General features: G+C 41.8%; 2 protein-coding genes across 4 annotated transcripts in view; both read right to left on the reverse strand.

The window, feature by feature from the left end:
• The window catches only part of LOC119181242 (post-GPI attachment to proteins factor 6-like), a 58507-nt gene extending 56360 nt beyond the window's left edge, over nucleotides 1-2147 (reverse strand). For both annotated transcript variants that reach the window (XM_075874929.1, XM_075874928.1), the window contains exon 1: nucleotides 1859-2147. In XM_075874929.1, coding sequence (XP_075731044.1) covers nucleotides 1859-1952 — 94 coding nt within the window. In that variant the 5' untranslated portion in view covers nucleotides 1953-2147. The remainder of the gene's footprint in view (nucleotides 1-1858) is intronic.
• A 6370-nt stretch (nucleotides 2148-8517) lies between these two features.
• Nucleotides 8518-15813, reverse strand: part of LOC119180806 (RUN domain-containing protein 1) — a 53509-nt gene continuing 46213 nt past the window's right edge. For both annotated transcript variants that reach the window (XM_075874937.1, XM_037431942.2), the window contains exons 14-17: nucleotides 15412-15504; nucleotides 13379-13476; nucleotides 11147-11241; nucleotides 8518-8898 (exon numbers count right to left, since the gene is read on the reverse strand). In XM_075874937.1, the coding sequence (XP_075731052.1) occupies nucleotides 8792-8898; nucleotides 11147-11241; nucleotides 13379-13476; nucleotides 15412-15504 (393 nt within the window). In that variant the 3' untranslated portion in view covers nucleotides 8518-8791. The remainder of the gene's footprint in view (nucleotides 8899-11146; nucleotides 11242-13378; nucleotides 13477-15411; nucleotides 15505-15813) is intronic.

A 15813-nucleotide genomic window follows, 5' to 3' on the forward strand; every position in this document is an offset into this window, starting at 1 on the left:
GATCCGTGCCTACAAGTTATGATTCCATCTGGTTTATCCAGATCTGAGACAACCGCTCTCTGTCGCACATGGCTTGGAGTGTCTTATACAAATGCCTTTGCTTGCCACATCGGATGGGCAGACAGTGCGGCATGTGACCATTGCGGCACTGACGAAACCATTGAACATATTTTGTCACTGCCTGCAGTACACCTATCAGAGGCAGTCCCTGTCAGAAATATTAGCACGCCTTGACAACCAGCTGCTTTCATAAAAATCGATTTTGGAAGCCGGAAAAATCGAACTTCACACCGAAAAATGATGAATGCTCTCTTGAAGTTTCTGCGAGTGACCCACCTCGTCAAACGTTTGTGACGTTTCAGTGTGTGTGTTTTCACGCCCCCCCTTCTCTCATTCCCTCTTCCTTACTTTTTGTTTCCCCTTCCCCAATGCGGGATAGCAAACTAGATACTTGCATTCCAGTTAACCTTCCTGCCTTTCTTCATACCACATATAAAAAAATTGTATATACATCTCTTTCCCTGGCCGGTGCCTGGAGGGAAGGGAGGGGGGAGAAGGATCTCGCGGTGGTCTCCGCCTATGACACTACATGCGTTCGCGATCTTAGCAGGTGCGGCGCCAAGATGCTTTTACCGGGGAGGGGGGAGCAATACTGAGGCTCGGAACTTGGGCCCAGCGCTTTGAATATGCTGGTGGATAGAGGGGAGGGGGGGGGGGCATTCGTACATCTTTATGGGGCAGCTGTACCCCCCTCCCCCGCTGGCGTCGCATTCCACGACCTCGCATTAAACTAGAGTTGAGTCAATCCATCACAAATTTTAGTGCCTCTTTAATGCCTTACGCGCGTCACTTGTATTTACCACTCGAGTATATGTTTTGAACGCAATTAAGTAGCGTAGTCGCGACGCGCTTTTCTTCCTTCACAGCAAATTCACGCGCTCTTTCGGCTACTTTAGGCGCTTATATAACCCGCCCCGCTTTTGTCGGGCGCTTTTTCCTCAAAGGAAAGAACGATAACAACATACGTCACATCGACACAACGCCATCGCGCAAAACGCGAAAAATAGAAAGAAAAAGAAGGATGGAAGATTAACAGAAGTCTCAAGGGAAAAATATCCCAGCATATCCACGGATATGATGAGTAGGGCGAAGCGTCCGTCCGCCCGTTCGTGTGTCCATCCATCCGTTCGTGTGTCGAACCGGCCAATACGCAACAGACATAGAGCAAGGTCGGGCAGGAGTCGCCACAGAGAAAATCGACTTGAACAAAGACAGCAAAGTGCAACGACCTCTGCCGTTTGACACCACTTTCGCCAAGTTGCCCTGTTTTAGAGTTCCAACAAAGCCAAAGCAGATAAAGGAAGCTTAGCGCGTTCACATCACGTAGCGCTACACGTGCTGCTAACGGGTCGGTGCGACAACAAAGCAAGTGCCGATCATCGTTCAGACAGAGGAACGTCTTCGAGAAATGAAGCAATGACAACAGGAAAGGTGTACCAAGCATGCGTCGCTGCTCTCCAGAATTCGAGGATAACTCAGTGCCGACAGTCGATAACGGCACTAAAATGCAAGCAAAAACGACCTAACGGAACTTGTTTTCAGTTGGAACCGCAACTGTGTTGCCAAGGCAACGAGCCGAGTGGACTGATAAGGTCGGGACTTCCGATACGGTTAGCGTAAATAACAAGACGCGCGACATAGCATCGCGTGGTGTGACAGCTGCAATCGTGTAACAGAAGCAATGAATGCGACGATTGTGTTCGCACAAAATACTACCGAATACGCCATACTACGATCCCGAGGGTGACTGCATGACTTAACTGAGCCTTCAGCACAGCTGAATGGAAATGGAACTCACCCGCGCTTGCGCTTTGCCACGGCACAATTGCGACGATCAGGATCACACTCTGCAGAAACCATGATGCTGGAGCCATTTCCCGAGTAGCTGTCATACTAGCTGCCCCATACAAGCCCTGCCCGATGTGCCTCCTCCAGCCTCGGACGACAGGCGAGTCGCCCGCAGCACAACGCACGGCCAAACACGGCTGTTTGCGCTGGCCGGCACGGCCCTCATCAACGCAGCTTCGCGTCCGCGCCGCGGGAGCCGCCACAGTCGAAACGAGTGCAGCGAACCTGGTAGCAGCTACCGCAGTAAACCTAGAAAAAATAACATGACTGCAGTAATATAAAATAAAAAAAATGACAACACACTTCTGAACTAAACTGTAACAAGTCAAAAGTAGTACAAGGAAAAGTTTTTAAAAGAAATAAATAAGTGTGCGTGCTTTCCCTTGTATGGAAATGCGAATACATTATTGGACCATGATTGCCTCGCGCCATAGAGTTTCTCACAATTATACGTATTTGTGAGAAACTCTATGTTGCTAGGTGCCACGATCAAGACGCTTGCGCTATCAACGAGTCTAATTTTCGTCCCCATTGGCTCTATGGACATGCCACTCCATCTGACTCCATTGCTTGCGCTGCGCGGACGCAGACGACGCGTAGTCGCGCAGTAAAAGGAACGCGAACTTTGCTGCAGCAGCTGAAACTAAAGTCCTTAGTTTGAAACTAAAGTCCTTAATTATTTTTACTTCATTGGCAAAAGCGAAAAATCTAGATACTTTAGTCAGGAGCAGCGATGACGCATGATTATTCCTGCTCGTGTTGGTGGACTATAAAAACACTTCATTGATGCTTACAAAACGTTTTACGTTATAAATGCTTTCTGTCATATCTCTCTAATGGCGGGCAATCCTTTGACGGTAAAATGCTTGGAATTAAGCAATAAATTATGATTCCTGCCTCAATCACTGGGTTTTCTAGCTGCAAATTAAAGATGGCATGACAGTCCACAATGGTGATTTAGTAGCCCTGTGATTATGCCCCGATAGCTTACATCATTTTTCTTCGCTACGAGACTGATGAAAGCCTGATCCTTTGTATCTTTTCATTTAGCTGAGCCTATAGTATAAAGCAGGCTGCATTATTTCAAGGGGAGTATCAGCACTGGACACGCTCAAGCAATGCCAGAAAATTGGCGAAGGAGATAGCTCTGTACGCACCAATCATTCATCGCGAAGTGAGAAGTACCGTAAGGACTCGGCCAGATAAAAAAAATGCAAGTAATGCAGGAGAAGGTTTTAAACATGCACGAGCCATATTTACCAAAAGGCCTTCTTTAACTGCATAAAGCACAAATTAGGCTTGGTACGTTCGCAAAAAGAAAAAAAAATCTTTCGTCAGAACAAATGAAACAATGTGCTCTCAATTTATCCTTTAATTCTCAAAAGGGCTATCGATCCCTTCCTCAGAGAAATGCTTTACTTGCCACCTGTGTGAACACTCAGGTGCTGGCTTGTAGACATTCCAATGCCATCTGGTGTCGTATATTCTAGGTGCCATGGATGCAATAGAATCAGTCATAGAATATTGGCCACTTCAAGACAAAGCATTCTATCTTCTATTAGATGCACATCAAATTCCTTGAGTATAAATTTGATGTCACCGAGGGACACAAGTAAATAACATGAACAAGTGCTGACTTTCAACTGAAATTTCATTGTACACTAAAGTTATATACGTGATGAAAAATTTTATGCAAAGAAACATGAAAGTGCCACACAATTTCTTGGCATAATAACACACAGTCCTTTCAAAATGACATTTATACCACAGGATCTACATCAAAATACACTCAAAGCTCGTTATAACAAAGTTGCATCTAACTTGAAAATAAGTTCATTATATTCAAAAATTCATTTTAAAAGTATATTCTGAACACTATAATTTCTACAAGACCAGTCTTTATTTACTTAATTATAAACAATATTTCGTTATATCCTGCTTCATTATATTGTGGTCTGAGTGTACACACATTGTTTAAGTACATCAAAAATGACACTGGCAGACAGGAGCACAGAATGGCAAAGTTTTTAGCTAGATTGCAGAAGCGACACTTTTTCTTGAAAAGGGCAAAGTACCAGACTAGTGGAGACAAAAAAAAAATGAGTGCTGCAGTAGTGTGCCCGAAATCACAGTTGGTGCTGTTCAGACATAAATTAGTCCCTTGTAGAATAATTATTTGTATGATGATGAGAGCCGAGCAGTTGATACTCCTGAGTTGCCATCAGGACCCACTTCTAAGGAACAGGCAGACAATTTATCATACATCGATTTCTAATGTTGATGGGTGAACTCTTGAATATGGAGCGCTTTTGGTGGTCCTTTTCTCTTCCAGTTACAGCTCCAAGTCGCATTAAGACATAGCTGGTATTTAAAATGAGGCTCCACGCAAGAGGTTTCCCTCTCTCCCCCAAGTCTTGGCCAGGTAGCTGAAAGTCCTTTCTTTTGTGCAATGCAAGCACCAGATTATATTTTGAGGGCTGGAAACACACCTTCATCGCCATGTTTTGACGTGGCATACTCGAGCACCAGCTGCAGCGACGTCACAAGACATTGATAATTTGGTTTAATTAGAGGGAATAAGAAGGTAGCAATGTCATTTTTACTGCCGCCACTGGTCTAAAAAAATAGCCAAATTTGTGCAATTTAACTGAACTTGGCAACCTTGTGTGGGAAACATACACAGTTAAATACCTTCATAAGAGGCATGCTCTGGGCAGCAGTTCTTGTCTTTCATATGTCTCTTATAAGTTACCTTGTATGCATTTTCTTATCAACCTGTATTTTACTGTAGGCAAACTGGTGTCTCTTATACCAGTTTGCCTCTTATAGCAATGTCTTATAAAAGGGTTTGACTGTAGTTGCATGGACTGAATAACAAATCAAGCACACGACTTACCAAGTGCACCGGGAGCTTGCATCTTTACTCCTCCTGAGCATACAGGATACTCAACCATTGACCTCCAAGGTGTATAAGACTTAAACCTTGCTCATTAAATGTCTAGGGTATCAAATTGACGGTCAGTAGTAGTTATGCAATTGTTAAGAAATGGTCAAGCAATGGTCAGCAGTGTGGAACGAATATGAAGTGGCAGAATGCTTGCTCATGATTAGAATATACTTCAGTAAAGCTTCTGCGTTCTTTTTTCTAAAGGTGAACGAGGCACCCCAACCTGACACTCATTTGTGTAATTACTCACCTGCATTACAATTCAGAAAGTTAAGCTATGAATCTTAGGTAGGCAAGACATTATGCACAGTTAAACACTGAATGTAGTGGTTCACAAGTGACCACCGCACTTGAAGGCGACCCTTGTAGCATCCTTCCAGCCAGTAGTTCTTGAGGAAAAGGAAGATCTAGTGGTTCGATGTGAGGAAAGACTAACTTTTGTAATGCAGAAGAAAGCATTGTGAAATGCTGTGGCAGGGAGGGAAAAGCGGAGAGATAAGGGAGCAGAAAGGCTTATGCGGCTATCTTATGCCAGTTGAAAATTACAAGCACTCAAAAGAACCTACATTGAAGTTTAAACTCTTCCATCTTTCAGAATGTGCTATACATTGCTGTATCATTTATAATTGTGATTGGCTAGAAATTTCAAAGAGTGGCATTAGACAAAGTGACAATCCACAAAGTGGCAAAAAAACTTCCACTTTCTTTTGTGTGTCTGCGAATGTGCCTATAAAGGTTTCATGATTGATGAAATGAGAACGTTTGAGGGTTACAGAAGAAAACTATCGCTGACCTTAAAAATAATCTCTAACTGTTTCTGCCATAACGTTTTTTTCTTAAGCTTCAAATGAGGACAATTTTAAGACATTTATCTATCAAGACAGAAACAGCACAGCAACCATATACACAGCAAACAGGTTGTGAACAAACCCTGTTTATTTCATGTGGTTACATTTCAACATACGTGTACACACCACACCTGAGCCAGCTTAGATATGCAATCATTGTCAACACTTGTATGAAACCAAGAGCTATTTCCCAGTGCAGAGATTAAGTAACCACTATATACAAAACACAGAAATCTTAGATTGTAATTTATTATGTTGTGTAAATGCTTAGACAACACACTGAATCCAAAACCATAACCTTAAGTAGGTAAATAAGTGGTGATTTTAAAATTCATCATTGTTATTCAATATATACATTACTGTCATAAAAGAAACAGCATTTAGAATGTCAACAAGAACATTGAATCCTCTATAACAACAAATGTTAAGATATCGCACTCAAAAATGATTACATGGTGAGGTTTTCAAATTACAAGTGACAGGTGATTAAGCATAGAAGTACAATTTGAAAATACCTGCATAGAATTTAGCAGGTATGCTAAAAAAAGTCTAAGCATACATTTGCATAAATGCTATTTATTATCTGTACACAGCATGCACAATGCAATCACATCACTGATGCTTTTAGCTAAATGAAATGAGGTGCAATGCAAATTTTCAAGATGTAATAGATTATGAATATTTTGAAACCATTGGTACAATATTGCTAATTTACTACAATACAACAAGATTCAGTGCATGATTCATTTCAAAGGAAAAGCGAAGAACACGTTTTATCATGCTACTTTTTTTCGTTTTCTAAATGCACCTGATACTTAAAGTCCTTTGTAATTTACATAAAGACTGCAATAACAGTGATCAGCAGTAGAGAGGCTGATAATTGAAAATGCGCATGCCGTGCAAGTGTGCAGATCATTATTTGAAGTGTGACAGTACGCCAAAAAGGCGAGCAGTAAAACTGTGCAGTACGATTTCTTATGCCTTATGAGTGGTGGAAGCAGATGAAATGGTCATAAGGATTTCAAGCAGTCCTAGCGATTTGACCAGTTTTGGAAACAGTACAAAAAAATTTATGGCAAGGAAAAACGGACTCCACAGGTAACATTTGTATTTGCAGAAGTGCCTCAGCTGTTAAATTCTGGGCACAGAGAGCACGCTGCTTCTTATAGTAATAACTAATGCAATTGAGCAGTGCACATCTGCTAGTGATAAGATGGTTTCACAATTTGCCTGCTCCAAGTAAAAATTTGAAATTATTAAATTCAGTGTCATGATTCAATGCCTCTATGTTATTTTTTTGTCAGTATGTAGTAGTACTTTCAGGAACCTGTGCGGTCGTATGCATGTAATTGACTTTTTTTGAAAACCCGCCCTCATAGCTTAGTGGTTAAAGGGACACTAATGACAAATATTAAGTCGACATTGATTGTTGAAATAGCGGTCCAGAAACCTAGTAGTGCTAGTTTTGTCACAAAAAAGTGCTTATCTTGAAATAAAAACATGTTTCTATGGTCTGCATCATGTTGGTTCACTTTAAATCACCTGCCTGAAAGTGCTTTTTCGGACTTGACTCTTATCGTGGCCAACGTTGCCCGCTTTTACTACATGACCACCGACACCAGTAGCAGTAGAGGAAAGTATTGAACAATTTTCTGCAATCTCGAAGGCCATAATTCTGCTCGCTGGGTTCAACTGGGCCCCCCTGGACAGAACCACCTATCCAGTTTAACCAGCCAAAAATTGAACTTTCGAGCAACTCGCGCCATTCCTCATAGGCGGTTCTTTTTTCTATAAATCAAACACAAGCGGACAAGCAGCATTTTATTATGCCTCTTGATGCGTGGAAAGTTCTTTTTTTTGTTGCAGCAAGTTTGATTACTAGCAATTAATTGTAGTTGGATGCTCTCACGTCTTGCATATGACACGTGGTATGATCAGCTAAGTGAAGAAAATTGTTTACACTTGAGTCACATGCTGGGACTACCTGAATTTGCCTTTCATTCAAAGGGCCACCAAGTAAAGTGCTTCATATCAAGTGTGTTAAAATCATCCACGTCACATAGATATCAGGTGTCCCCAGTTTACGCTTTTACTTGTCACTGCCACAATTTCTTGCAGAAGGACACTCATATATATAAGGAAAATGCACGAGCCTGTTAATTATCAAATATTGAAAGTGACCGCGAGCAACCTATGGTAAACAGCACGGAGTTCAGGTTCATTTTCAATGGCATAAACAAATGCCTAAGTGACTAGACGTGTGCAGTAAAAAATGTATGTGGTATGGCACATAATTCTGGAATTAACAAACAGTATGACACATTAAGTTGCAATCCTAAAAGCTGCCTTGTGGAATTCTAAACAAGCCTGAAATGTCAGTTAAGTCATTTTCGAACTAAATGTGTAAGAAAATTCTGAGTAGTAAAGAATCTTGTCGTCACTCCACTAACTACAACTTGTTTTTTTTTTTTTTAATTTCGTAGTATCAGGGAAGCCCTTCAGGCCAGGAAGAAACATTTTAAAAGGTGTCCAGATATAGACCGAAATTATTTTTAAAATGAAATCGTTTTTAAATCTTTTTAATCAGCATCCAAATCTTACTTTCTAAAACTTGTTTTTGATTACACTTCTGTCTAACAACCATAACAGCTAAACAACATAAATGACAATGCTATAAGTACACTACGTTAGACAGAAGGTGGCATTGCAGAGTCATAGATTTAATCCTGCAATGCGTTCAGATATAGTTAAGTTAAAAAAGTGAGCAGTACTCACGCTATTGCCTATTTTCCAGAATAATGGTGTAAGCATCTAGAGATGGCTTGTTTATATCGGTTCAAAAATCAGTAGACCATAAACCAAAAGGTGTGCTGGAGGTCAGGTCCACATCAATGGCAGCTCCAAGGCATCGCATGAACACATTTGTTTCATTTTACATGAGATACAGTAAAAAGGACATCTCGTGATGAATTTCAACTACAACTTGGCCTCCTATGTTGGCCCTTGTGTCACAACACAGTGAGATAAAAGTTCATGCTAAGCTTGATGAGATAAGTGGCACCTGTTCCCCTAAAAAAGTGGTGACACATCAAAAAGCATCCTTGATGTTCTGCAGCTGGCGTACAGCCAAGTCAACAGGAAGATCAAAGTCAAACCCAGTTAGTCGATCAAGGGACCTTAGAGCATCATCAAAGCCTTTGGGAAAAGAACAGAGAGAGAACAAGATGACATAGGTATTTCATAAACATTCATGAGGTATATAAGCCTACAATCAAGTACAATTCATGTAGCAGGGCACTTACAACTGTATGTCGAAAACAGCTAATCACTTGCCCTCTCCTTAACAACGTCACAGCTGTGCAGGTACCTAGCCCAGCAGGTATTGGCTGGTTTATTTATTGTGAGCACATCCTCAGAGATACAGTCAAACCCACCTGTACTGAATCCACATACAGTTAAACCAGGATATAACGTAATTGATAAATTCCTGAAAAAATTAGTTATAAATAGAATTTCGCTATATGAAGGTTCGGTACGAAAATTAGGAAAAAAAATGCACCAATTGAACAAAAGGGAGACTGAAAGCAGAGCTAGCCCAAAACACTTATTTGGAAGTAAAAAAACTGCGTTACTATTGCGATAAAAATTATATGGACACTCCTGGTGGGTTTTTATCGCTGCTACCATGTTCCGTAACAAGCATAACTTTCACAAGCGGGTGAAAGCACGTGAGCACTGCTGAAGCGGAGACCGAATGAGTGTGCCCATCACTATCGCCTGGAAGGCGCATAAGATAACATCCCCCGTGTGTTATAACTGCCGTCAAATACTCAAAAAGAAAGAAAATCACCAGTCTTGAACGAGCATGAGTAGCAACAATGAACTTTCATTTTAAGGGCGGTCGTGATCGCTGGTGCGCTTGCTATCTCGGCAATTATCAGTGCCCTTTCAACACGAAGGGAGCGTGTGAAAAGAGTACTTCTCCCTGGAGCGGCCACATTTGCTCACACCAGCATTTCGCGATGCTAGTTCCGTGATATCAGATCTAAAAGAGTTGACTGCCAGCCTTACTTCGTATCACATTGCAATTTTTTCCTATCGCATTCATTGCATTGCATTTAATGTGCTGTCATGTTGCCAGAACTAATTGGCTATGAAAGCTACGAGCCTTTGAACTCGCGACGCAAGACGGAAGCGCATGACGAGACCGCCGAAGATCCGTCGTCACTGTGGTCTTGGAGAGTTTCCATGAGCGCCTAATCTGACATCCCCTCGGTGGTGATGACATGATTGCACGCATTAAAAAAAATGCAAAGCTGAACATCAATGGTAGCCACTCCGTACGAGTGCACTAAAATCGTGCAGGCGCACACGGCATCAAAAACAAAGAGCGAACGACACAGACACGAATACCGCAGAAAACTATTTGGTAAAGTGCCCAATGTGCGGCGCAGCCCCACATATCAGTATCAGTGTTATTCTTCCTCTGCTTTTTCGTTAACTCCTGCCTTTACCTTTGTTTTGATTAAATGCTTGTTTATGTGTAATCAAACTCCGTGTCTGCTCTATGAGTGCGTCGGTCAGGCCCACACATCACCACACCTGCAACCCCGCACGGGTCGACTGACCTGCCAATAAATTTGAAATGTGCCACTTCGAGGCTTTTCAGGCGTCGCAGGCCGAAGCGTAAAGTGGAAGCCTGCGAGTCTGCCGCACGTCGGTGTTGGATCGGCGGGGCCTCACCCGAAGTGCGTGACAGTGACACTAACTAAAAGCAAGGCTCAGCCAAAGCAAAGTAGTTTTCCTTTTTTGTTGTTTTCCGTTTGGAAGGAGACAAGGCACATCCGCGCATATGCGCCCACGGCGGCAAAAACGACAACAATGCCGGCTCGCGCTCGCTCTCGCCTGCTGCGCAGTGCACGCCGCCGCCACTTCCCCCTTCATCCACAGCAGGGCACCCGTGGAAGATGCATGCTCGTACTGAATTATGGGGTAAAATTCGTAGATTGTCAGTGGGAAAAATTAGTTATATCAAGGTTGTCTCTGTCTGTTACTTTGTAACATAGAGGTCACAAATACATTAGCTTCTACGAAAAAACAGCAGGAAATAGAAATCTTCATTATACTGAAGAATTCAATATATAGAGGTTCGTTATAAGCAGGTTTAACTGGACTTATAAACAGAAGAGAGTAGAGTTAATATATGTCATGCAGGTTAAATTCTACATTTGTGTGGCATGTATATGTCTCGCAGAGGTTGCCGAATAAAACGCTTGTTTCTAAAGGCTAGTAACCTATCTAAGCCTAATACATGTGCTCTTTCGAAAATGTGTCGTGTTTCATGTCTAATTGATTGGTCAGTCAGTCTAGATTAAAATTTTAAGCTTTCGAATCAACTATCTGGTGAAGCCTGCCAGAACAACTCTGAATGAGATGAACTCACCTGTCTTCTTCAGATAGCTCCAGTGAACATAATAACGTTCCACAAGTGGTTTGCACTTGAAAATTAATTTGAGCCATGTGACTAGCCTTTTTTCGCTGTAAGATACAGAGACAGATTGTTTACTGTTCTCTCACTGTCTTATCATTCAACGTCAAGATGTTGAGAAAAAGCTTCAAACGCAGTGTTAGACACAACACTAAAAGAAACCTGAAACAGTTTTGAGGATTTTGTACAAACACATTGGGCCATTACGTATCCCAAGTTCTATGGGTCATTTTCAGACTGATTTCAGTTCTCTGCATAAACTGTAATTTATTACAATGCTCGAAAGCTGCGAATCCATGCAGATAGCTGCGACTCATTCAAACGCGTTTTAAACCGCCCCTTCACAGAACGACATGTTCTGGTAAAGTGACGTCACCCTGATTGCTGATGATTGGCTGTGAAATGCACAGAATATGGGCTGGTAGGGAGGCGGCATCTGTCGGAGGAGATATCAACCACTCCGCAACCTTTGTCCCTGTTGCCAGACTGTGTGCGAGCTGACGGGCACACTGTGTTACGGCCTCCGAGACTGAGCGCAATTTGTCGATGTGTAATCTCAGAGTTCTAGACTAGGGGAAGCTAAAATTGTCAAGTGCGCTCATGAGAGCTCTGCAATCGCCAGCGATGCCAGCCTGTCTCATGAGTTTAGGAGGAAAGGCAGATGTGAGGAGGAGGAGGATATGATATAGCTGTGTTTAGCAGCCTTGGTACACAGTGTGTCGCTAAACTTGTGGAGCAAATGGTTTGATGATACGCTAGCCTAAACACAAACAAAACTTCAAAAAACTGTTTCAGGGTCCCTTTAGGGAGAACTAACAGACAATGATGCCAATAGGATAGTGTGAATATTCGAGCGCTTCAAATATTCAATCAAATATTACAGTATTGAAAATCACTTCAATTCAAATTTAAATTACAGAAAATTTTGAAGTATTCAAAATCAATGAATAGATGTATGTGTGTTAATCGGCATGTGACCCCTTGCAAAGGTAATTTCATGGCAGTAAAGGAGTGCTAAGCCGTGAAAACACCTATTCGAAATAAAACCGCAATGCCGCGAAGCCCCACTTCAAGGTTAACCAAACCTATCACCCTCAAAACGATTCCTAATTTTTTAAAGTTCAAAAGCTTCTTATACTGGCCTATATGCTCTCAGCATAGTGAATTATAAAACTTAGCATATTTTACAGGTTATCACTTGCATTCTACCCAAAGTGAAATACTGCTACTATTCAAAGTTGTTTCCACTTATTTTGAACAGAAAAGAATGGCATTTGCACAGGCCTTGTTTTATTTATTTTTTTTAAATAATGTGCAGGCAAGTTGATTCATGAGAATATGCTCATTTTTCTTTATAATAAGCAATTTAGAAATTCAAATTTGATTCGAAATTATTCAACCAAATGACTATTCCCTTAGAACCTAAAGTTTACTATTTGCACAAGCCTAGATGCCAAGGAAATTACATATAGAGGATGTTATTAGTAGTAGTAGTAATTGCAATATAATTTTGAAGAAAGAAAAGTGAATAAAAAATAACTTGCCACTGTCAGGAATAAACCTACAAGCTTTGAAGAATGTGTTTGATGCTCTACCAACTGAGCTACATCAGTAGTCTTATCTCTATCCACATTGTAGGGTATGCATGTGCTTTGGAACCTGGGAATGTTAGTCAGCACCACTAGAAGCCATGATGGCAAATGTGGAACACTCTTTTTCTGCCTGTGATGTCAATGTGAGGCCAACAGGCAGAAAAAGAGTTCCACACTTGCTATCATGGCTACTAGTGGCGCTGACTAACATTCCCAGGTTCTAAAGCACATACATACCCTACAAAGTGGAGAGGGATACAACCACTGCTGTAGCTGAGTTGGTAGAGCATCAGACACATTTTTCAAAGCTTGCATGTTTGTTCCTGACAGTGGCAAGTTATTTTTTGTACATTTTTATTTTCTTCAAATTTACATTACATTTACTATTAACAACATCCCCTATACTTTCCTTGACATTATTGTTGGTTAGGTCTCATTAATATTGTGTCTAACAAAGAAAAATGCCCTTAACCTCCAACTTTTTTCCTTCAAACACAAGAAATATATCAACATGCTTGCAAGCACATGCACACTCGCACAAACTCTTTCACTTGGAATGGTAAGTCATAAATATGAGCATCATAACAGTGCTTACTTGAGGGCTGCACACACAAAAGCCTTGAAATGAGAATCGTAGCTGCGCTTTAGAGGTGTATGACTTGATATGATACTGTGCACTGCGGTCAGCAAGGCCTGCATAAATGTTGCACTTAAATTAGCACACACTAATGATTCCCATGGAAAAGGTCAGTTAAAACAAATCAGACACAAGAATAAACCTTCTATGCGAGCCCTCATCAGTCAATCATCCAATGCACATCAAATAGAAAGAATTCTGGTAAAAGCCGTTTTAAAATGACATTGTATCTATCGCTCAACATGATTAGGAACGAATTACTGTGTTGCAATCTCTGACATCAGGCTACTTTCTTGTGCACCCCTCTAGAAATATGCCATCAAGTGCTACTGTGAAGTCTACATGTTGCACTGTCTGAAATGGAGCATCAAACTGGAAAAAATGCACATTTGGTTTGGACGAAATTTGTGCTAGTGTTTAATGTGTTCCATACACTCCCAGTTTAGTTCCAATTCAGAGAAATAAAAATCTATAATGGTTTGTGAGCCGATTTGCAATGATGAACCAATTAGGCAAAGTAAATTCTATCATCAACACAGATCACAGTGTTATTGGGCTAATGTGCTAAGCTGAAGCACGCCAGACAGTAACGCTTTAAGTGAGTATGCTGGAAAATTCACCAGGACTTGAAGCTTGTAATGATACATTTAATTACCTGTCCATTTCTAATCATACATTGTGCGGAGCACATACAATGTCTGCAAGCGTTCTAAGAAGCAATAAGACTTTCTTGCAGGCTATACTTCGTTCACGTTGAACGAGTGGCATACTGCAAAGGCCCAAAATAAGCAGAAAAACGTTCACACTAACCGTGAGTCAAGCGTATTCTGCCATTCATAGGGATGCTCGCCCTGGGTGACTTTCTTCACGCTTTCGCACTAAATCATGCCTTTGTTGTGTTGTTTGTACGTAGTTACTTTGTATTCTGCCTGCTATGCACTGCTGTTGCGTGACTGAACTACTTATTTACATTATTAAAAATGACACACAATGGTATACGTATTATGTGGCACATGTATATTTATTTTGCCGGGCAACTACTTCAGGATCTGATGAGTTAAGCTTCTCCGCTCTACTGCACCGTTAAGCAGCATTTGCACTCTCCTTCTCCATGGCTATACCACAGTGGCAAACGCCAGTCAGAGGCGCTATCAAGCAGCTCCAGCGCAGTGTCAGGTGGCGACTGCACAGGGAAGGCGCGCGCGTCGGCGTCCACATGTCTACCAAGGCTATGACGGCACTCCTCTGGAAAGCGCACACTGGCAGCGGCGAGTCATGCGCGACCGCGGCCGAGTGCGAGGGAGGTGCCGGCTCCGGTGTGTGACACCACTGATCTTCTGCGCAGCGCATCAAATTGCGCGCACACCGGCGGCGGAGTATCAGTGCGCATGCGCAGACCAGTGCCACGTGAAATTGGCTCAGCGAGGCCAGTGTAGCTAACGCTACAAAAAGCATATCGGAGGTATCGAATGTTCGTTGGGCAAGTGGTGTTAGATATATCTTTGTCAGTAGACCCATCTTGTCTTGTGACAGTTCAAAAAAGATTATTTTCCATTTTTCCACACATGTAGTGTTTGCAGATGTGTGATGCTTAGTGCTTGCACTTTTCTTGCATATGTGTGGCCGTTTTGTTGGTCCTTGCGACACTTGCACAACAGCGTTCACAGAGGTTAGGAGATATTCGCACAGGGGCAGATGTGCTGTGTATGCCTGGATATTGGCTCGTAGTTCTGAAGAAATGAGTAGTTGGAAGTGACCGCGCTTCTTCCTGTCTCTTGTTCTGCTTCCTCCTTTTACCCTTACGTAGTGCAACCCCTGTTCTAAGGAGGTGAGAGGAATTGGCCAGTTGTTATATAGAAAACAGCAATAGCTGACTGAAAGGTATATAATCATTAATTGCAAGGATGTAATCTCCAATTGTATGGATAACATTTGCAAAAGACATACTAGTGCAGAAGATTAACACAGACAAAAAAAAAAGCACCACTCACATGCTTTGGCGTCTCCATTGTAGAGGCAACAATGTCCAAGTTGAAGCTTTCCGACAACTTGCGTGCAGGGGAAGCATTGTACTGGGCACCATTCTGGCAGATTGGAGAACAAATATGAAAATCAATTGGCAGTGTGTCGCAGCACCCGAGTACGTTACACATGGATTGAAGTGCAACATAAAATTTTTTAGTATAATGGCTGGTATGCACGATCACTCGAAACAACCGCATTAATTCGCGACTATTACAGTCTCTAACAATAATGTTGGCTTTATACTACCAGTCTGAGTTGAAATCATGCTGGTATGACCCGCACTGAAGGCAGTGGAGACGTAAGTATGCGCATTACTTAGTCCTAAAATGTCCTGTTTTCATCCGTGAGTACTGTACATGAGACAGTGC

Source organism: Rhipicephalus microplus, chromosome 10 (assembly GCF_043290135.1).
Source record: "Rhipicephalus microplus isolate Deutch F79 chromosome 10, USDA_Rmic, whole genome shotgun sequence".
Taxonomy (NCBI): domain Eukaryota; kingdom Metazoa; phylum Arthropoda; class Arachnida; order Ixodida; family Ixodidae; genus Rhipicephalus; species Rhipicephalus microplus.